This window comes from Corapipo altera, unplaced genomic scaffold, assembly GCF_003945725.1.
Source record: "Corapipo altera isolate COAL_440 unplaced genomic scaffold, ASM394572v1 133, whole genome shotgun sequence".
NCBI lineage: Eukaryota > Metazoa > Chordata > Aves > Passeriformes > Pipridae > Corapipo > Corapipo altera.
The window spans coordinates 3,641,888-3,663,871 of record NW_020884939.1 but is presented as its reverse complement, the minus strand read 5'-3'; the positions used below and the strand labels follow the sequence as shown (position 1 = coordinate 3,663,871).

The 21,984-nt window shown below is 43.6% G+C and overlaps 1 protein-coding gene across 4 annotated transcripts in view; it reads right to left on the bottom strand.

The window, feature by feature from the left end:
* The window catches only part of PCDH15 (protocadherin related 15), a 673,791-nt gene that overhangs the window by 196,939 nt on the left and 454,868 nt on the right, over window positions 1-21,984 (bottom strand). For all 4 annotated transcript variants that reach the window (XM_027661020.1, XM_027661021.1, XM_027661019.1 and 1 more), the window contains 2 exons: window positions 8,426-8,586; window positions 4,801-4,956 (listed from right to left, as the gene is read on the bottom strand). In XM_027661020.1, the coding sequence (XP_027516821.1) occupies window positions 4,801-4,956; window positions 8,426-8,586 (317 nt within the window). The remainder of the gene's footprint in view (window positions 1-4,800; window positions 4,957-8,425; window positions 8,587-21,984) is intronic.

Sequence of the window (21,984 nt, the reverse complement as noted above, 5' to 3'; positions counted from 1 at the left end):
GCTAAAGTCCTGGATTTAATGTATTGCATCCAAAATAACTGACTGCAGATGTGCAGACCTTCAGGACACGCAGCTTTTCATTTTATGTACATTTTCTTTATGCAACACAAGTGATACTAGAAACAACAGAGACAAAAATCCTCACCACTCCCTCATTCCACTCCTCTTTCCAGCCTGCTCAAGATCTCACATTAGAGACTCCTTCAGCCTTTAGAAAAATTCAGATGAGCTCTTAACTAGATGCTTCAAAACTCACTTCCAATCATTTGAGAGGTCCCTCAGCATTCAAAGCCACACAATATTTTTGCACTGAGATCTCAGCATCACAATGATTTACCCTTAGCCAGCAATATCACTTCTCACTATTGCATTTACCATAACACTTTTACCCCCAAATTTGTGAGGGGTTTCTGTCAGTTTATTGTTGGAACAACAAGGGGGAACTCAGTTCACCTAATAAAATGTGACTATTTAGCCAGAAGAGGCTCAGGTAGGATATTAGGAAAGATTTCTTTACTTAAAGAGTGGAATTTTGTTTCTCCCTATGAACCTTTAGTGTCTCCTACAGAAAGGCACTGGAGTTATGTAGCAGAGTGTTTGACCATGCTGAGTGCCTTACCTTCTGCAAGATAAAACATTAGGAATTGTAAAGAAACAATTATCTGAGTGTACGTGACAGCCTGAGGAGAATCATCTCCGTGGGAATTCCACCCAGTGAAAAAGAACCACGGTGACAAGAAACAAGGAAGATTTCAAAAAGAATGCAATTAAACAAACAGAGAGGAAATGTACACCATACATCTTCTTCTTCCACAGTCTGCAGCTGTAATGCTTAAAAACTTCCCTCAATGTGATTTATGTCTATTAGAAGTCTAGATGTGGGCAGGAATGCTCAGTTCTTCCATAAAACATTTGGAAAATGAATTCTCCTATTATTGGCTATTTACAAAGTTAAAAATGAATAATTTTTCACAGGGGCCCCAAAGAGCAGAGCAAAGCAAGATTTCCAGTTAATCATTCTGAGCTAACATTCTTTTGATGATGTCTACCTGCAGAGATTAATTATTTCCTTACCACAAGGAAAAAGACAGCAATAATTGCACAACAAGAAATGAAAATTCAGCACAAGTTAAAATTCTCAACAGCCCAAAGCCAAAGTTTGGAAATTACTGAAGTTCAAGAAACACACTCATTTTGCAAAGGATTCCCATCTCTGCCAACTTAAGGGGTGTGTGTGGGGGGGGAAGAACCCCAAAACCAATAAATGAATCAACCCTACAGTTTTGGATTCCAAGCAGCTCTACAGTTATGTACATTTAATGACATGATACTGACTTCAACAGTGTTCTTGTAACTCCACTACCATTTCCAGTATTAAAAGCTCCTGAGCTTCCCAACACCTCTGTAGGACTCGGGTAAGTGGAAAAACTAAGACCAAAAAAGTCAGTTTTAGGAAACCCAGGCAATGCTGAATTGGAGCTGTATTCAGCTCAGATAAAAACTATCAAGATAAACTTGTAATTTAACACAAAACACAGACAACCACAATGGTGCCTCAGCAGTACAAGATTTTACTTCCTAATCCCCACATTAGGATACATAAATTTAAAACCCTTGCAGCAATGCTATAGATTTGCCTGTGGAATTTTAATTAGTTGCATAACTCTTCTGAATTCCACCCCAGCTCCAGAACTTTGTTTTAATACTGCAATAACTCCTATCTTCAAGTCACTAATACATCCAGTCAGATTTAGCCCCAGGCTGATGTCACTGTCAGGATTTTTTCTCTAAATGAATAATGATGTGATACTTTCATATAAATAAAAATATGTAAAGCAAAAAGCCAAGGAAATAACTCTGCAGAGTATTTCTAATTATCATAAGAATGGGGACATCAACCTTAAGTTGTTTTTACTTTCATGAGGAGATTCAAAATGCTGTGGAGAGCAGCTGGAGTCGGCTGAGACTCATTCTTTGGCTTGAAGAAGACTTTTAATAGAAATGATTAAAATCCTCCGGAAAAAAAGTATTTCCTCAATAAACATGCAATGATAACTTTGATGTTTGGATGCAAAAGCCACAGTTTCAACCCACACATGTGCTGGAGGGGAACATGAACTTCTCTGCACCATTTAATTTTGGATCCCCTTTCCTCGGGGGTCTCCTACAGGTCCGGGTGTGGCGATGACAGAAGAAAACAATGAAGTCCCTACAGGACGCTGGACAACACCCAGAACATTCCACAGACACTATTCAAGTCTTGAGATTTCTCAGGATTTTTAGGAGCCAGGTGAAGACAACTGAAGCAGCAGAGTGAGGAATTACGGTACAAGACAAAACATGCCGAAAAAAAGGCTCCAGATCACCTGGAGTAAAGAAGGAAAGGAGGGACTGATGTTCACAAGCAACTGGGCAAGAGGAAGTTGTTGCATACATTGCCTTTGGTTTGATGGATTTTACAGGTACCAGGGACTGGAGCTTGGGGAACTCATTAGGAAAGCACCACTTCATTTTTCCTAATCCTTATGCTCTTCCTTGAGCATCTGCAAGGGCCACTGAGCAAGGAAACACACGGGATTAGGAAAGCTTTTAGTCTAACTCTGTGCTGGGTTATTCCAATCAAATACAAAAACTGAAACACCTTTTGGTATAAAACAGAGTAGACACCACCCTTCCCCATCCATCTCATTCTAAGCCTTCTGGAAAAATCCAGGCTTGCTTTTAAACCATGTCTTTTTCTGTGCCAAGGGAAAAGACACGTGTGAAACCAGGATTTATGTTGCTATTACCAGTACCCTCTGCTTCTGTGACAAACTCATCTTACTGTGGTGTGGACAGTTCAAATATAAAGATGACTTGACATAAAAACCATTCTATTTCTCCAAAATGTAATAAAATCTACTTGCCCTTTGATTTATGTTACTTAGGAAAGAGACATTTCTGCGCTTTTTGGTTTACAAACAACCGAAAAACAGAAGCAAAAAATAACCACTAAGTCCCTCATACCAGTGCATTCCTGTTGCTAAATTCACTAGAGGCGGTGCCAATTAGGAGCAGAACAAAGCAGCATTAAAACAAATTAATCACTCATTAAAACCTTTGAGGAAGTCTGAGATGCTCTGTGTATTTTTTTGCTGTTAATTAATTAATGGGAGCATTAACCCCCTGGGTGCTGCTCAAGGGCACAGTGGTGCCATGTCAGATGTTCTAGGTGGAACAGGGATAAAATGAACCTAAGATATTAATTAAATCAGGATTCAGCTGGTGGAAAGAGCAACATTTTGCCCAGTAATAATGCAAATAAATGTTTGCAGGGAACATTGCTCAATAACAGAAACAATTGTGAGTGGGGCATTTCTCGCTCTGCCTTTCGGACTTCAGTCTAATTAAGGAAAATCCTTGTTTCCTCAGTATGACAGCACTGACACACTGCCAGCCTTCAGCTCTGCTCACAAAATTATGCAGGTTTTGGAAGTGATCTTGGCCCTACATCACAGCCCACACAGGCACTTCAGACTCGTGTTCATGTTGCCTTTACTCCAGACCAGAAACGTTCCAGAAACTGGTAAAACAGAGAAATTCCATGGCCATGTAAAGGCCAATTTGAAAACCACGTACAAGCATCAGGAGGACTTTCCTGGTGTGCCCACAATGGTATTTTGGGACCTCCACATTCCAGTGTAAGTCACACCAGCCAGGATGGCCAAAAATTTGACTGAAGGGAAACAGTCTCACTTTAAAAGGTGTCACCTCTCAGGAGACCAGGAAGTTTGAGATGCCTGCACATCCTTATCTCAAATTCAGGTCTCTATTTCAATATAATGTGTGGATTCGGGATTTTTTTCTGCACACTTTTGGGTTAAACTCATCAACCAACTCTCCCAGTCCTTTACTGGGGGCAATGGGACGTCCTGCACATCACTGCACACTTGGAGACTGGAACAACACACAGACACCTCAAAAACCTGACTCTCCCAAACACAAAAAACTAGGAGATTTCTTTTTGAAACAGTAAATCAACTGTATTCAAACCAAACAACATGAAAGCAGTCAGCCCTGCCTCTCAAACCAAACCCCAGCTGGGACACAATGCACACAGACATTTAACAGCTTCATTTTTTTAAAAGCAACTCTACTTCTTTCAGTTTTCACCTGCACAAGACCTTCCATTCTCCACATAATTTCAGCCTGGATATTTCCACTTCCATACGTAAGTCTCCACTTCTGCTTCTTAGTACTAAAGCCCCGAGATACCAACACTGAAAACAGAGATCCTTTGTACTGCTTATTAGCAGATTATTCCATCCCTAAGAGAATAAGACACTTAACTGTAAAGTGAAATGAAGCTGTACCAGCCCAAGATAGAAATAGTTTTTTTTTGCCTTCAAATAACACAGAGAAGTCCAATCCACAGCTCTCTGCTCCATAAGGATACAAAGCAAAATAATTCCTTCCACAGCCATCATTTAATAAAGAGAAACAGCAATAAACCAAACCTGCACTTTGCCAAGTTTCAACACTGTTAACAAATCCTTCTGAACTATTTACTTTGGGGTTTTTATGGTTTTTCTTTCATAAATACTTTTCATTTTACTTCCTGTTTGTTTTACTTCCAGGTTTGCTGCTACAATTGCATTAATGTCACAGAAATCACTTCACTCGTGGAGGCCCAGCTTCGGATTCTAAAGGGACACAAACGTAAGGGACTTGAAAAACGACTGAGTTTATGGGGTTTTCAAATGGGAGGCACTGGAAGCCGGGGTTTAGCACTGGCAGGGAAGATGATGGGAGGGTTCTGACCTCGTTCACGGCCACGTAGTAGCGCTGCTGCTGGAACTGAGGGGAGTTGTCGTTGCGGTCCCTCACCACGATCCGCACCTCGTGGTTGATGATGGTGCCAACCTTCTTGTTCACGCACTGCACCTGCACCACGATGGACTGGATGGACACCGGGGGCTGAAAGGGAAAATGCAACTTTATAAAGATCCCGAGAAAATGCTGGAGGTGGGAAACCTTGGTTTATGAACGGTGGAATTCAGAGAATCCTGGAATGGTTTGCACCGCACGGGAATGCAAGGCCAGAAACAGCGTCCAGTCCCACCCCTGCCATGGGCAGAGACACCTTCCACTAGCCCAGGTTGCTCCAAGCCCCGTCCAACCTGGCCTTGGGCACTTCCAGGGATCCAGGGGCAGCCACAGCTTCTCTGGGCAACCTGTGCCAGGGCCTCCCCACCCTCACAGGGAACGTTTCCTTCCCACTATCCCATCTAACCCTGCCCTCTGGCAGTGGGAAGCCATTCCCCCTTGTCCTATCCCTCCATTCCTTGTCCCCAGTACCTCTCCAGCTCTCCTGGAGCCCCTTTAGGCCCTGGAAAGGGCTCTCAGCTCTCCCTGGAGCATTCTCTTCTTCAGGTGAACCCCCCCAGCCTGACTCCAGAGCAGAGGGGCTCCAGCCCTTGGAGCATCTCCGGGGCCTCCTCAGGACTTGCTCCAACAACCTTCTTGTTTCTTTCTTGTCTCCAGTTGAAAGGTCAAACCAGAAATAAATCCAGTTTTCTCCCATTTACGTTTACAAATACTTCAGAAACAACTTTCAGTGTAGACAACCCAGACTCCTGATGTTTTCATTCCAGTGAACATTGTAATATTCAAATACAAATAACTCCCAAACTCAATGAATGGGCAAAGAAATTTAGGCTGGAATGTCTATTACTACTCATCTGAGTAAGACCTAAGAATTTTTAGGCTGCCTTTAATAAGCTTAAACACTACTGAGTAGATCTAGATTTATTAGTTATGCCCAAGAAAAATATAATTAGTTGAAAAAACAGATATTTGATAACCACTTGATATTCTGGATTTGGTCTTTGTCACGAGAACATGGAAAAAATAGTTTGTTACTTTTGATAAAATATGAGAGAAACAGGACCAGCATTCCTTCCACAGATCTAAAATTTCTGCTGGGTCAGTGCTTAGATCTAAAATCAGGTGTTTAAACAAACTCTCATCAGTCTGGGCATTTATAGGCAAAAAAATTAAATACATAATGGCACAATGGCACAAATTGTTTATGACACTGGGGACAGATCATTCCAGCACCTCTTAGCAGCTCCTGGCACCTTCAGCTCTGAACTATCACTATTCACCCTTCCTAAGTACTTAAAGTTTTGGAAGTAAAGTCTGGAATTTTCTTTTTATCTGATTTTATCTGGAAAACACACTGCCATTCTTAGTAAAATCAATCAATGGAATCCAATAAGATTTGCTTTCAAGAAAGGCAATAAACCACAGGAACAGGATCAGGATAACTGAATCAGCAGGGAGAGAAAAATGGGAAGAGTATCCAAATATATTGAACGTGCTTGTACATGCACCATTTGTGAATCAGAGAATATATCTTTCCTCTGTAATAAAAACTGAATCCAAAGGTTTGACTTAATAACCTCCCCCCCATTTCCAAAACCAAGTTTCACCTGGTTTTAACTTGAAAGATGAGAAAAACACATTTGGGGGTTTTTGTTAACAAAAGAAGGAACCACCCACAGTCTGAATGATTCTGCATTTTTGGGGGTGAGCACAGAGCTGGTTCTGAAGGTTGGAAACAGCCTTTGCAGCATCTTAGAATCATTAAGGTTGGAAAGGACCCTCAAGAGCACCATGTCCAACAGTTAACCCAGCACTGCCAACTCACCACTTCCCCCTGGCCCCAAAAGAGCCACATTAATCAAGCCCATGACACATTTCATAGTTTTTCTCAGTCACTGGGGTTTTTGAGGGCTGCTTTCATTTTCTTTGGCTTGTGAGTTCCAGCAACTCACTGAGCCCATGGAAGATCTACAGTGGAGCTTACACCCAAAACCTAAATGACCTCAAATCCCAGATTCTCTTTTCATAGCCCACTAAACTGAAATAACCACAAAGGAGTAATTTTACACAGTACCAGAGATAAGACGTGTTTAAGTTCACAGCAAAAAGTGAGGAATTAATACCTTAAATACCAATTTAAACACATTATTATCTATATATAATTATATAGGTACACACTTCAATTGTCCTCTGGACTTGAGTCTCCTTCTGGCAAGGAGCATCCCTGTAAAATGGCTGTGAATTCACTAGGATGTGAAGTATCTTTGAGTTGATTCAGATTGTTGCTAATACTGGAGCTCAAATAATCTGACAAGATCCTTTTGGTAAAGCAAGATTCAGGTCAAGCAGCTCAGGTGAACAACCCCAGAGGGAGAGAACTGTCACTAAAAGGGGCACTGAAAAAGAATTAGCATTGACCTAAGGGGGATTAATGCCAGTTCCTGACCCCATACGGACGTGCAGGATTCCATGGGTTGAAGAAGAATGGATCCTGCATTTCTTACAGTGGTTCTTCAGGCTCACCTCCCATTCCAGGCTCTCATTTTTTTTTTTGCTCTGACTTAAAATGAAAACTGAAAGGCCAAACATGTTCCAGCAGCTGCTGTTTGGTGCTCGAGCAAGCGCCGACTCTGCCGAGAGGCACCACAAGGCTTCTGCCACCGTGACCACTGTGCCACTCTGTGCTCTGCATCTGAGAACAGCTTGTGAATTAAAACTAAATTAAGAACAGCTGAATTCAATTAGCTCTTTTTCAGCTCAAAATGGAAATGAGGGAAAATTTGCATGTTGTTTTTGGTACTTATGAATAGATCTCAAAACACATGGAGAAGACAAATTAATCAATCAAGCTAATACAAAACAAACTTCCCTGCACTCCAAGTAGAACTCCTGAGTTTTAAAGCATCCTTGCCATATTGATTACAGCACTTTGGAGTCAATTTTCCTTTCAGGTTCTGATGAACTGCAGCAATGCTGCACCACTGTGAGAAAATATCTCTATATTTAAAGTGTTGCTCTTCAATGAAATTAGCCTAGATGAGAACACTCCTATTTCTTTCGTGCTTTTTAGCTTTCTTTTTATAAAAGTCAAACTTAGCCTGACAATATTTCTTTCAATGCCATTAGGAACGAATGTACCACATGAATTTTATGCTGCCCTAAAAAAAGAATCTAAACCAGCACATTCTCAATTGAACATGTCAAGCTTTGTAAGTGATTTGTAGTAGTCACAAATCCTTTGCTCTTCTCACATCTCAAAATTCAATGCACAATAAAAATTTAATTCAGCAGAGGAGCCAGGTTTGGCTGGATGTAAAACCCACACCTTTGTTTGGTTGGTCTTTATTGCTGTGTTTGTCCACACACAGTATTTGCACACATGGCCAAGTTTCTGTGTGCTCCCAATAAATCCTAATGAAGAACCCAATTAACTCTGTCCACATCCATCTGGGGACAAGATAGATGCAGGAATTATATTCCAGCCGGTCTGGTGGTTATGGTTAATTAGGAATTGATGTCCATGGGGAGGAAAGCAAACAAAGAGCCCCCCCAGACTCACATCCCTGTCCAGGACTCGGCCGGTGCTGTTCAGGTACAGGGTCTGTTTGATGGGATCCAGGATCACCCAGTAATCCACGTTGTCCTTCAAGGAGAGCTCGATGGTGGGGTCAGGCCCTCCTGCTGTCCCTTTGATCAGCATGTTGTCAACCAGGATAGTGCCTGCAAGGACAATAAACACACCAGGGAGACATTTAGAGGGGTAACCTACATTTTTATGCATTTTTGTAACAACGGCAACAGTCAAAATACTGGGTTTTTAACTCGGATTTCTGGTATTTCATGTTTTGAGTGATGTTTAAAGAGGTTTAAACCTCATTATCTGTAGCAAAGAGCTGCCTCTGACATTGCAGCTGTTTCAGACAATTCCAGAAGCAGCACTTGCAAGGCACAATAATTTAAATTGACGATGAGACCCATCACATACAGCGATCTACTTAACGTGATGAGCTTTTCCTCCACTGAGCAACCATCACCCAATCTCACCTCAAACAAATGAAAGCACTGAAATAACAACCAAACCCAGAATAAATTTGCTGCAGCAAGAGTGACACGTCAAGGTGATGGGGAAAAAAAAAGCACAGTTACATAAAGCTCTCCAGGAAAAAGAAAGGTTTATACCTTGAGTTGCTCTGCAACAGAAAATGAATTTGCAGGATAAAGATGTGAAAACTACATTTACCATGACAAAGGTAGTACTTAATGAGGAGCAGCCAGACAGTCAACATCCAGAACATGTTTTTTTTTCCTAGAATCATGGTTTGGGTTGGAAGGGACCTTAAAGATCATCCTGTTGTTCCATCCCCTGCCATGGGCATCTTCCACTAGCCCAGGTTGCTCCAAGCCCCGGCCAACCTGGCCTTGGACACTTCCAGGGATCCAGGGGCAGCCACAGCTTCTCTGGGCAACCTGGGCCAGGGTCTCCTCAAAGGGAACGATTCTTTCGCAATATCCAACCTAAATTTCCCCTCTGTGAGTGTGAAGCCATTCCCCCTTGTCCTGTTGATCCAGTTCCTCATGAACAGTCCCTCTCCACTTCCCTGTAGCCCCCTCAGACCCTGGAAGGTGCTGTGAGGTCTCCACACAACCTTCTCCACTCCAGGCTGAACGTTCCCAGCTCTCCCAGCCTGTCTCCACAGGGAAGGTGCTCCAGTCTCCTCAGCAACTTGGTGGCCTCCTCTGGACTCCACCAACAGTTCCACGACCTTGTTATTCCGGAGGCACCAGAACTGTGCACGGTGACCCAGGTGGGGCCTCACCAGAGACCATGGTGTCCCAACCCTGCGGTTCAAAGCCCTGCTTTCCACAGTCAGCTCTGGTCATTCCCAGCACCCACAAGGCACATCCTTTCCCTGTGTAAAACACTCCAACTCAGTCCTCAAATATCAAGCATGACCAACCCCCAGTGCTGCCCCGCGGTGCCTCGCGTTGGCAGGCGCAGTATTCATAAACACTTCTCTGAAATTTCAGTTCTCTGACAAATTAACACTACCCAGTTTGCTTCACACGGAAATACTCCGAGGAATGATCTCTGTGGAAGTTCACCAGCAACTGGGGAGAAAATCAGGAGCTGCAGAACATTTAAATTAGGTTAAAATATTTATCACGTAACCTCCTGTATTAAGGGCCCAAATAATTTATTCCAAAGTGCAGTATGAAGTTTCTTCACACCTTCACTTCAAAACAGCAACTCTTTATAAATATGTAGTCCCAAGTTGGGCTGATGCTTTTTGTTTTTGATAAAACAGTAAAATTAATCACTGATCTTAACCCCAGCAAACTGGTTTACAGCCCTGTGGAGAAAAACACCCCAGTACGTTTTTTTCAATCGGTTATTTAAAATTATTTTGGTTTAACACAGCAGAGATGAAAAATTGCCAAATATCTGTAACTTTGCACCAAAGATTAGTTTCAAGTTCAAGGAGCAACAACTTTTCAGCCACTGTGTCTACCCACATGTTTTATTGCACAATTTCTTGTTCAATAACATCTGTACAGCTATAGTGAGCCAGGAGCTTGACCTGGAAGCTTCTGGGACACCACCACGAGTTTTAACATAAAGAGGATTTCACCAGGAAAAAAAAGCTTGTTACAAACCCTGTGACAATCCAGAGGGTTGATGTCTCCTCAACAATTCCTCTAAAATCTATAAAATCCACCAGCTTTTGTATTTCCCTCATGACTGTGACTCAAAGATGATGCAAAGAAGGGTTAGTAATCCAAATCTGTCATCTGAACAAGAGGTTCTCCCCCAAAAAAAACCCCAAGGTAACCACCACCACCCCCCTAATGGCTTCAGCTGTTTTGAATTTTTCCAGACTGGGAAAAGAGGAGCTTAAGGGATGGAAGAACTGGGGCAACTGAAGGAAGTAAATGACACATAAATGGGAACAGGAAAGAGTTGTGAAAGCAGTGGGAGAATATCCTGCAAGGGATAATTAGGAAACAGGAGAGGGGAAAAGCAGCAACAGATTTGCTTCTCTCTGGTGTTCAAGACTAGTAAGTCCATGAGCAGCTGTTTTGTCCCCACAGGGTAGTCCTGGGCCACCTGCTCTGGGAGAGCTGCAAATTATCAGGTCCCTACAGGACATTCCTGGACTGCCTACTCCGAGTTTGGGAGTACCCTTGGGCTAAATTAAGGTGAAGCAACGCCGAAGTTCAATTAGAAACTTTTATTTATGGCAGCAACGATTTCAACTTTATGACAGGTTGAACGGCCTGTGGTGGCAACAATTTAAACCTTTCTGAACAGCCAGCAAATTAAACTTTTCTGCACAACACGTGGCAACAGGGATTTAAAGTTCTAAGGAGAAGAAGAAAGGTAGAAGGAAAGACAGAAAAAGAGAGGTAGAGGGAAAAAAACCCCAGGTCACCAGACACGATTCCAGTGGTCCTGATTCCACCCTGGTCCTTTGGATGGTGGTCCCACAAAGCCTCCTCAAAGACCTTCTTTTCTAACAGCCCCTTATCTCCTTGGCATGGGAATGATCCTTTTCTCCTCTGCTGAATGTTTGAGTCATTAAACTCTTTCAGGTTTTCAGTCCCTCACAGGAGCACCACAGCAGGAGTCACAAGGACACAGAGCCACCACAGCTACCCAGCAATACACCTTTTCATGGAATCACAGAACAGTCTGGGTTGGAAGGGATCTTCAAGATCATCTTGTCCCACTCCCTGCCATGGGCGGGGACACCTCCCACTAGCCCAGGTCGCCCCAAGCCCCATCCAACCTGGCCTTAGACACTTCCAGGGATGGGGTGTCAACAACTTCTCTGTGAAACCAGGATAACTACACAATCCCAACATATGAAGAGGGTTTATTTCTCTCTTAGAAATCTGCTTAAAAAAAATAAAAACCTAAAGATTGTCTTACATGAAAACTGGTCCCTGGTTTCTACAAAACACAAGAAGATTGACTTCTGCCTAACTCAGCCTTCTGCAAGGACTAAAGAGCTCAAACAGCTTTATTTTTCAATGGACCTGAGAATACATTATTCCAATTACATACTTAAAAAAGTATTTCATCAACTTAAAATCTTGTTGTGGTGATGAGCTTCACAGTCTCTAGTAAAGGATCATTATTTAACTGATTTCACTGCTTTTAGTTCTGCATCTCACTGGACTCTCCTCTGCTGCCCTCTGTAACAGCTCTGCTTGGTTTCACAAAGCACTTCTGCTTGGTTTGGTTTGATACAGCGATTCTTTTCCTCTTACAAATGGACTGAAATTTCTTCAGATATTTATGAGGCACTCAAACTCTCTTTTTGAGAGACAGAAGTTTGCAAATAAGCCTATAAATAGCCATCCTTAAAGTATTATTCTCCTAATTTACAAAGAATCTGACATTATGGGTCTTTCTCCTTTTAGATATCTGTAATTTTGTTCCTCACATCCTGTCTCTATCCTTGGCCTAAAATGCCAGGGAGGGAACCTCTTAACCATAAATCTGATGTGATGCATCAACAGTTTGTCCATTAAGTCTCACAGTAAGTTCACAATCTGCCTTTGCAATTCTTTGCACAAACAGAATCTCAGAATCACTGAGGTTGGAAAAGCCTTCCAAGGTCACCGAGTCCCCCCTGTGCCCGATGCCCACCTTGTCCCCCAGCCCAGAGCACTGAGTGCCACAGCCAGGCCTTCCTGGGACACCTCCAGGGATGGGCACTCCAAACCTCCCTGGGCAGCCCCTGCCAAGGCCTCACCACCCTTTCCAGCAACAAATTCCTCTGCTGGCCAACCTGAGCCTCCCCTGGCACAGCTGGAGGCCGTTCCCTCTCCTCCTGTCCCTTGTTCCCTGGCAGCAGAGCTCGACCCCCCCCAGCTCCCCCCTCCTGTCAGGGACTTGCAGAGCCAGAAGGTCCCCCCTGAGCCTCCTTTTCTCCAGGCTGAGCCCCCCCAGCTCCCTCAGCTGCTCCTGCTGCTCCAGCCCCTTCCCCAGCTCCGTTCCCTTCCCTGCACACGCTCCAGCCCCTCCGGGTCTCTCCTGTTGAGGGCCCAGAACTGGGCCCAGCCCTCGAGGTCCCTCAGCGGTGCCAGCACAGGGATGGGCACTGCCCGGGGCCTGCCCTTCTCTCCTCTGTGCCCAAGCCATTGAAAAGGACACCAGGAACCATCAATAGTGATATTTTTCCTCGCTAATTAAGGAAAAAAACCTGAGGGGCAAATTAGATTGCAGTTCAACGCAGGCAGATTTTAAGAACAGCTTTTCACCTTCTGTGGAGACCACACAGTTTGGCTGCTTTTCCACCTGCCCTGAAACCTGACTGATGACTGAGGTGCCTCGTGGAAGGACCATACAGACTGTCAAGGGATTAGTGCAGGATAAGCCTCAAAGAATCAAAGTCAACCAAGCTGTTGGCTAAAAAAACAACAAAACCAGTCAGAAACCAATGGACTGTACAAGACAGGAAAGATCTACTATTTTCACATGTAATATCATTTTTCTGAGCTTGCTGCAATTATTCAACGATCGCTACAAAACAAGACAACAAAAGGGGGCTGTAAATATTTTTACAATAGTAAAAAAGTAAAAAATAGTAAAAAAGACCTCCTTTGAGAGGAATCCAGAAGCTGAAAATCTTCATTTGGCTGAACTAATAGGGAAGGGTTTGTTTTTACAGCCCAGTCTCTGCAGAAGGTGAACTTTCTACGGGAAGGGCACCAGCCTCGGGTGCAAAAGCCATGAAATGTGGAAGTTGCCGTTTCTGCTCTGCTAAAGCAGCCTGGCAGTGCCCAGCAACACTCCCTTCTTCATCATTCAGACACATTTGGGGATTATTTTAGTTGAATGTTTGGGCAGAGCCCTTTTTCAAGGAGTGAGGGAATTACGACTGGCCTGAGTTGGAAGAGACCTCAAAGAGCATCTCATTCCACCCCCTGCCATGGACAGGGACACCTTCCACTAGCCCAAGTTGCCCCAAGCCCCACTCAACCTGGCCTTGGACACTGCAGGGATGGGGCAGCCACAGCTTCTCTGGGCAATGCTGGCACATGAATAAAGCCCTGAAGTTTTTTGTCATCCAAACAAATTTATCCTTCCTTCAAGAACAGTCTAAAACTTATTCTTACTTTCCAAGTTGATGAAAAGACAAAACCACCTGCAAGAGCAAGAATAACCTCTGATATTGCCAAGTTACATTAGCAGCCCCTTCAGCTGTCTGATGTACAAAAGGGCCAAGTATCATTAAAAACTCATATTCTGCTGTTTACACAGAACATATTTCTCATTTCAGCAGATTAATCAAGTCCGTACAACAAGTTCAAAGAACTCATCAGAGAATTTACATTAAACGCAGAATCACAGAATCATTAAGGTTGGAGATCACCAATTCCAACCATCAACCCAACACCACCACTAAACCATGCCCCCAGGTGCTTTATCCACACAGTTTTTGAACACTTCCAGGGATGGTGACTCCACCACTTCTCTAGCCAGCCCGTTCCAACCTTCTCTGGGAAGAAATTTTCCCTGATATCTAATCTAAATCTTCCCTGGCACAACACAGAATTTTCTACTCTGGAACATCAGCTGAATTTTTTAGCCAGTGGTATTTAGGCTGGGAGAAACCCACAGGAATTCTGTGCTCCTGCACAGAGGTGCAGCAGTTAAATGAGCAACAGGACATGACACTTATTAACTTGTTCCAAAGAGAAGTGAGAAGAAAAATCAGTACTTAAAAGGTAGATTTATATAGACAGAGAGATGGATAAACACACTCTGTTTGGGCTGCAGGAAGGGCAAGGAATACCATGGACTGGTTTGGGTTGGAAGGGACCTTAAAGATCATCTCATTCCAACCCCCAAAGTACCAAGAGCTGTCCCCAGACTGAAGGAAACTCATCACTTCTGCTCTCTAAAGCAGTGGGAGGGTTTCACACGGTGTATTGAAAAGTGAAAACCAAGCAGGAGTGAACAGTAACACAGTTCACACACCCAGTTACACACCCAGTAACTTCTCCCCCACTCGGTGACTCCTGAGGAACATTGACACCTCAGGTTTCTCTCAGAGACAGAAAATGTGTATTAAAACCACACCTGTATCTCTGTCCTTCTTTCCTGTGCCTGCCACTGATTGTAAATCTGCTTGGAAATGGGGATTATTTACTTAAAGAAAGGCATTATATGGATCAGCTGAAATGGGAGTTGCTTTTTTATATATTCTACAGAGCTTTTCTAGTTAAACCTGGACTACAAACTTATTTTTCTCCATTTGAAGGTGTATGTCTGTAGGATAGGATGAATTAAATAGCAGCAAATCCCAAATCAACAGAAAATGAAAACCTTATTGCATAAGTATATTCTCAAAATTATCATGAACTTACTCAGACCCACCCTGCAGGATCACATACAAAAATATGCTAATTCTGCAAAGCCACCTCCTGGGTTACATATTTCCTATTGTGTCCTCCCATCATCAGTAGGGATGGGAAGCTCTCCCACAAGTTTCCAAGGTTGTTTCAAGATTGTTTTCCTGCTGTCCTGGTCTGTTTTGCTCCACATGCAGCCACAGCCTCCAACCAAATTCACAGAGCACAGCTAAACCCTTTATTCTGGCCAGACTAAGGAGTTTGACAAGGTCAGGTTAAAGGCTTGTTGTAGTAAATTTGTGAATTCCTAGTCTTCCCACATGGAGCCTTCCCACCTGGAGGCACTCTCTGTCCCCAGGGGAAAAGGTGTGTCCCTAAGGCACTGCAGTGCTGCTTTGGGTCTGTCTTTGGTGAAGGTGACCCCTTCCCAGCCAGACAATGGGACCAGAGTCCCAAAAAACCAGTGCAGCACCCAGTACTTCACACACAGGGTCCATATTTCATGGTCCACAGGTTGCCCAGAGAAGCTGTGGTTGCCCCTGGATCCCTGGAAGTGTCCAAGGCCAGGTTGGATGGGGCTTGGAGCAACCTGGGCTAGTGGGAGGTGTCCCTGCCCATGGCAGGGGTGGAATGAGATGAACCTTAAGTCCCTTCCAACCCAAACCATTCTGTGATTCCCTAATTCTATATGTGACTTTGAAACTTCTGGCCTGCAGCACTGACACTCTACTCCAGAACATATCAAAGGAAGATGAAAAGGAAGCAGAAAGCTTCTGTGTTGTGGGGGTGTGTAGGCACCCAGAGCCTGGCCTTGTACTCCCAGCAACAAATAACTTAACAAATGAGGCAGATCTCTGATGAAAACTGGTTTGTGTTGCAGCACATTTGTCAAACCTGACAGAGAGTATTCCCAGGAACTTAAAAACACCGTTATCAGAAAATTATCAGTCAGGGCTCTCGAGAGGGAACAGAGGCACTGCAAATACAAATGATATCACACATGGGCTGCAGCTGCCTCAAAAACAAGTCACTGCAGGCAACACTAAGTTAATTCAGGAACACTTCCAGTTTTCAGCAGCAGTATTTTTTTTTTTTTTTTTGAGTTGCATTTCTCTTGACCTTTGTGTGTGAATTTCTGTCTCATTTAAGGACTGGTCTTCGTACACGATGTAAGTGCTGGTGCTTTCAGTTTCTGGTTTAAACTCTGGCCCATTTGTACTTTTTGCAGGTGCAGTTTGAGTGCATTCATCTTGTTAACTTGAGGAAGAGTTTGGGAAGAGAAAGCTCAAAGTAAAAGAAGGTGAACATACATTTAAAGGAAAGTTCTTGGGCTTTTGGGTTGAATGAACAAAAAAACAGGTAAAATTGGCTTTGCTTTGTCCTGGCTTGGGGCCTGCTTAGCAGATGAAGGATGAATACAATCTTAATTAATCTAGTCTCAGTAAAATAAACCAGGTTTGAAATAGAATTGAGATTGCTTTTGTGATAACATATTTCAATGGGAACACTTGGATATCCCTGGGAGTGTGACTCCTTTTAAGTGCAAATCATTCTGTTTGCAGGTGCCAAACTCCATAATCGATGAATGCTCTCAGGGAATTTGTGTTCCCAAGAGCTCAGCTTTGGCTGGGAATATGCACAAACATATTTTTTCCCCAAAGTACCAAAATAAACCATGGAATTTTTATCATGGGAAGGTGTAAGAAGCTTAGTCTCAGGTGTGGGAACTCTGAGTGTGAAAGGCAGTTGTAGAATGAGGTGTTGTGGCAGGAACTATCCATTGCTTTGGGGTAATTTCTCATGGCAGGACACGGCCAGCCCACAAGATGGAATTGTGTAAAGCTTCATGTTCCCATCATCCTTTGATTTCCAAGGTTTCCCTGTACTGGTTCTCCTTCATCTCTGAGTCTTTACTTCATGCAAAGAACAACCTCCCAACTGTGGCTTTCAGAAACTGGGCCAAGGAAAAGGCCCAGTGTTATAAAACATATTGGTTAAAGGTTGGACTTGATGATCTTGGAGGTCTTTTCCAACCTTAATGATCCTTTGTGGATGGAAAAAAACCTTGCTGATATTTCTGCTCTGCCTCAGAATTACAGGACCAGAGAATAGAGACTCATTGATGAAGATTCCTTGATCAAAAGATGTGGTACTGGAGGAAGTTTCCATAATTCCAGAAACATCCTCCCTGGATAACCCAAATCAGAGCGGTTGTGTTCTGCCTGTTTACACAGATCCTTGTTGTTGTTGTGTGCTGTGTCCTAAAAATCTAAATCACCTTCAAGAATTGCTGTTGCCAAGGTCTTCTGGGAAGTGAGACAAGAAACAAAGGGTTTGCTGGAATAGCCTGAAGACTTTTTATCTCGCTGCTGGCTGTAGGATGTGAATTTTTATTATTTCTCTCTGAGACAAAGAGGAATGTTTTCTTCTAAAATGTTTCCAGAAATTTTAGCCTTTGTATTTTTTTTTTTTCTCGAGAGCCTTCCCATTGTGTGTGGGGGACTTTATTAAGTACCATTGTTGTTCGTGGTCATTTTCCTTGTGTCTGTACTTGCTGTCTGGGATGAGAGCCCTGACCTGGGAATGGTTTTCTCCAAGAACTAGCAGGTTTTTTTGTGGGTAATGGAGAATCTTATGTCGACCTTAGCAACCTGTTTCTGGTCCCACTGACTAAACCAAAAAAGCAGAAGAGAAACCTCACAGTTCAAGGTCTTTCAGAGTTTTACTTCAGTAGATGTTTTGCCCTTTTGGGGTTGCCAGAGATTCGACTGATCGATACCAATGTCGAGGATCTTCCAACTGATCAATTTTTATCCATTTAAATTATTGTCATCTGCTGCACCTTTTTGTTCCAAGGGGTCTCTAAGGCTTCATCAGGAGCCTGCTGGGCAGATGAGCAGGGTCAATGTTGGTGCCCTCTCAGCTTTGAGCCAGTAAAAGCTTTTGAAGAAGAGCCCGTGTGGTTGTAAATGCCTCAAACCTGGCTCAGAATTCCTGGGCACATTCTGGGGGCAGATCACACATATTCAAAACTGGTTTGGTAAATCTTGTTTGCTTTCCAGTTCCTTCAGCCATTACTCAAGCCAATCAACATCCAGGTTTATTGGGTCTCTGTTTAGGAAAGTCTAATTTACACTTTGAGTACACAGGGACTTGTAAATAATGAAAGAGATCCAGCAGTTATTTGGGAACACTGTGATCAGGCAGTGGCCACTGAGAGTGGGAATTAAATGATTTGAATGTTTTCACCTCAATTTGGAGCCATCCTGGGGCTTGTTTGCAAACCAGAGGAGCAGCAGGAGCCTATAAGACTCAGCTCTAAAGCTGAATTACTAACATTATAAAAGCCTACCTAAGCATTGCTTAAACTGCATAATTTTTTTTAATATTTCCTCGGCTTCTGCTGTGCTCCACATGTATCTGTTTTCTCCTAACAAAGCAGGGGAAAAAAGGACAACTTACTGATGCTTTTCCATCCTCTTTATCTGCTCATGCTATTTTCTACAGGAAAGAATCTGGAGGGGAAAAATGAACATTGCCAGCAAACCTGGATTTTCCTGGTGCACCCCAAAGACAGCTCATCTCATCCCACCCCCTGCCATGGGCAGGGACACCTTCCACTAGCCCAGGTTGCTCCAAGCCCCATCCAACCTGGCCTTGGACACTTCCAGGGATCCAGGGGCAGCCACAGCTTCTGTGGGCAACCTGTGCCAGGGCCTCCCCACCCTCACAGGGAACAATTCCTTCCCAATATCTCATCTAACTCTGCCCTCTGGAAATTTGAAGCCATTCCCCCTCGTCCTGCCACTCCAGGCCCTTGGAAATAGTCTCTCTCCATCTCTCTGATCATCTTGGTGCCTCCTCTGCACTCATCATCCAGGCAGATGAAATGATCCCAGACCAAAATTTCTACCTAGATCTGGATGCAAGCCTTGTTAAACAACAATTCAGTGTTCCAGTTCTCTTGCTACAAAATCCATCCAATTTTTGCCCAGAGGAAAAAAGAATTCTTGAGGTGTGGAGTGGAGCACTACAGAGCAAGGGCATGCTGGATTTGATGGCAGATAGAGGAAAACCCACCATTTCTCATCTATTTCCCAAAAATGGGAGATGCAGTTTAACAGGGAATGAAGGAATTGCTTGTGAATTGCAGTGCACATGAAGGAGGAACTACCCCAAATGCTGGATGTGAGGAGTACCCGATAGCAGGACAGAGGAAAAGGAGCTTCTGCCTCTGAAATTCCTTCTTTACTCACCTGTAATAGTCTGGGTTTGGAGGAAGCATCCACTATTTCTAATTATTTTAAAGCCACGTAAGTTTTCAGGGAATTCCTGCCTAGTGTTCACCTGCTATGAGGACAGGGAAAGCATCTCCATTCTTGAGGAGAGAGCAAATCCTTTCTTTTCCTGAGAACTGCTTTATTACAGAAACAGAAAGCATAAGAAAAGGCCTTTATTATTCACAGACACCTACAGGACCATTTGTAACCTACAATTGTGCCCAAACCTCTGTGAATTGTGTTGCTGTCAGGGAATGAGAATTCCAAACAACTGACAACAGAATGGCAGAGAAAGAGTCCCCTCAAGGGTCTGGGAGCAGAATCCCAAACCAGGGAGTTGTGAGAGCCAGCAGAGTGATGGATTACAGCGGACACACTGATACAAACACCGGTCCAACATCCTTCTATCCTATTTTATTCCCATTCCACCAAACCACACTGATTTATTACCACTAGTACCAGCTCCTGCAGCCACTCCAATAGAAACCTAAGAAAACCAGGAATATTTGGCACTACATCCTGCCTAGAAGCACTTTTTTCTCTCTTTCAGAACACTGAAAAGTTTCTTCTAAGCAGTTTTGTTGCCTTTGCAACCAAGCACTGGCTTCTTCACACATTCCCATTCCTGGAAGTGTCCAAGGCCAGGTTGGATGGGGCTTGGAGCAACCTGGGCTAGTGGAAGGTGTCCCTGCCCATGGCAGGGGGTGGGATGAGATGGTTTTCAAGGTCCCTTCCAACCCCAAACACTCTGTGACTCCGTCATTCCTCATAACTCAGTTCCCAAGTCCCCAGTGTCACTGAAGTGCTACATTCAAAAACCAATTTTAAGCCGCAGTTTTGCAGTTATCAGAGGGAAAACCAAACCTGTTAAAGCCCCATCATTCCCCAGAGACAGTCAATTGTTTCACACTTCCCTGACTCAGCTGTCAGGGAAGCAGAAAGGACACATCCAGCATAACAGTGTCACTGGAGGACCAGGTTTTTAACCTTTTCATCACCTAACCTGCAAATCAAGATTGATTTTTTTTTTTCTTTCCCTCCAGCCAGACCTGCTCCTTTCCCAAAGGGAACTCACCCTCACCAAAAGGCTGTTTGAACAGGTCTCAGGATAAGGAGCAAGTTGAGTGAACTGAAACCAAACATTTGCAGGGGGCTGCTGGAGAGCTTGCTGCATTTCACCTCACTTGTCATCTGAGACTCCTCTTAACTAAGAGCTGAATTTTAGATATGTGATTAATTAAGTTTTTGCTCTTCTGATGCACAAGGAAATGGAAATGGATGTGGAAGTGGGTGTCAGTCTCTTCTCCCAGGTAACAAGTGACAGGGCGAGAGGAATCAGCCTCAGGTTGCCCCAGGGGAGGTTTAGATTGGAAAGCAAGGAAAATTCCTTCACAGAAAGCAATGCCAGTACCAGACTGCCCAGGGCAGTGGTGGAGTCACCATCCCTGGAAGTGTTCCAAAAATGTGTGGATGTGGCACTTGGGAACATGGGTTAGTGGTGGACACGACGGAGGTGCTGGGTTGATGCTCTTAAAGGTCTTTTCCAACCTTAATGGTTCTGACATTTGCTTTATCAAGCAGTTGCAGCAAAGCCTAAAAGGAAGAAGTCCCAGCACATGCTGAAGCAAAAATAAAAAATAAAATCACTGAAATGATAAAACATATTAATGATTCTACATGTGCACAGTTGGTACTGCCCAACTTGAGCACCAGCCAAGTTTCCTGCTCTAATCCTGCTGAGCCCCTCACAGTAGGAAACCAGCTGAGATCATAAAACAGGAGTGTTGTCTTAAGACAGTGGTTTTTAAGAACAAAATCCAGATGAAAATAAACCTCTTGCACCTTTTAAGACTTCCAGATCAGCTCCTCCAGAGCAGGAATTTGAAATGAAGCAAAGTGTTTAATGCCATCAGGGACATGCCTCAACCCTGGGAAAACTTGCCCACATTCAAGCTGATGAATAAAACAATTCCCAGGTGTTCAGAACAGGACTTGGGAGTTTAGGAACTACAGTGCCATAAGAAGTTATCACCTCTGAGCACACCAGTACCTCATCTCCCTCCCCGCTGCCCCTTGCTCACGTGCCAGCCCCAAACATGATGGCAAATCACCCATTCCCCATCTCCAGGGTCAAAACTGGGATGATAAAAGGACAATGACAACCTTCCCTATAAACAAAAAACAGACCTAAGTGGGACATGGTTCCATAGACCAACTCAAGTGGGACCATTTAACAAACAACTGCTCCAGGTCACGGCGGGAACTCAAGATTCAGCGGCGTGTGATGAAAGTTAAAAATCGAATTCTCAGGACATGGATTTGTTTTCAAAATAAAAAATAAGCACAGTGTGATTCAGACTTTCCTGCTAAAAACACTGGGTATGACATTTTTGGTTTAATGCTACACTAACCTGGATGCTGCTACAGCCAAGGTGAGGGGGATTTTAACCACTGCTTCGGAGCAGCTTAAAAC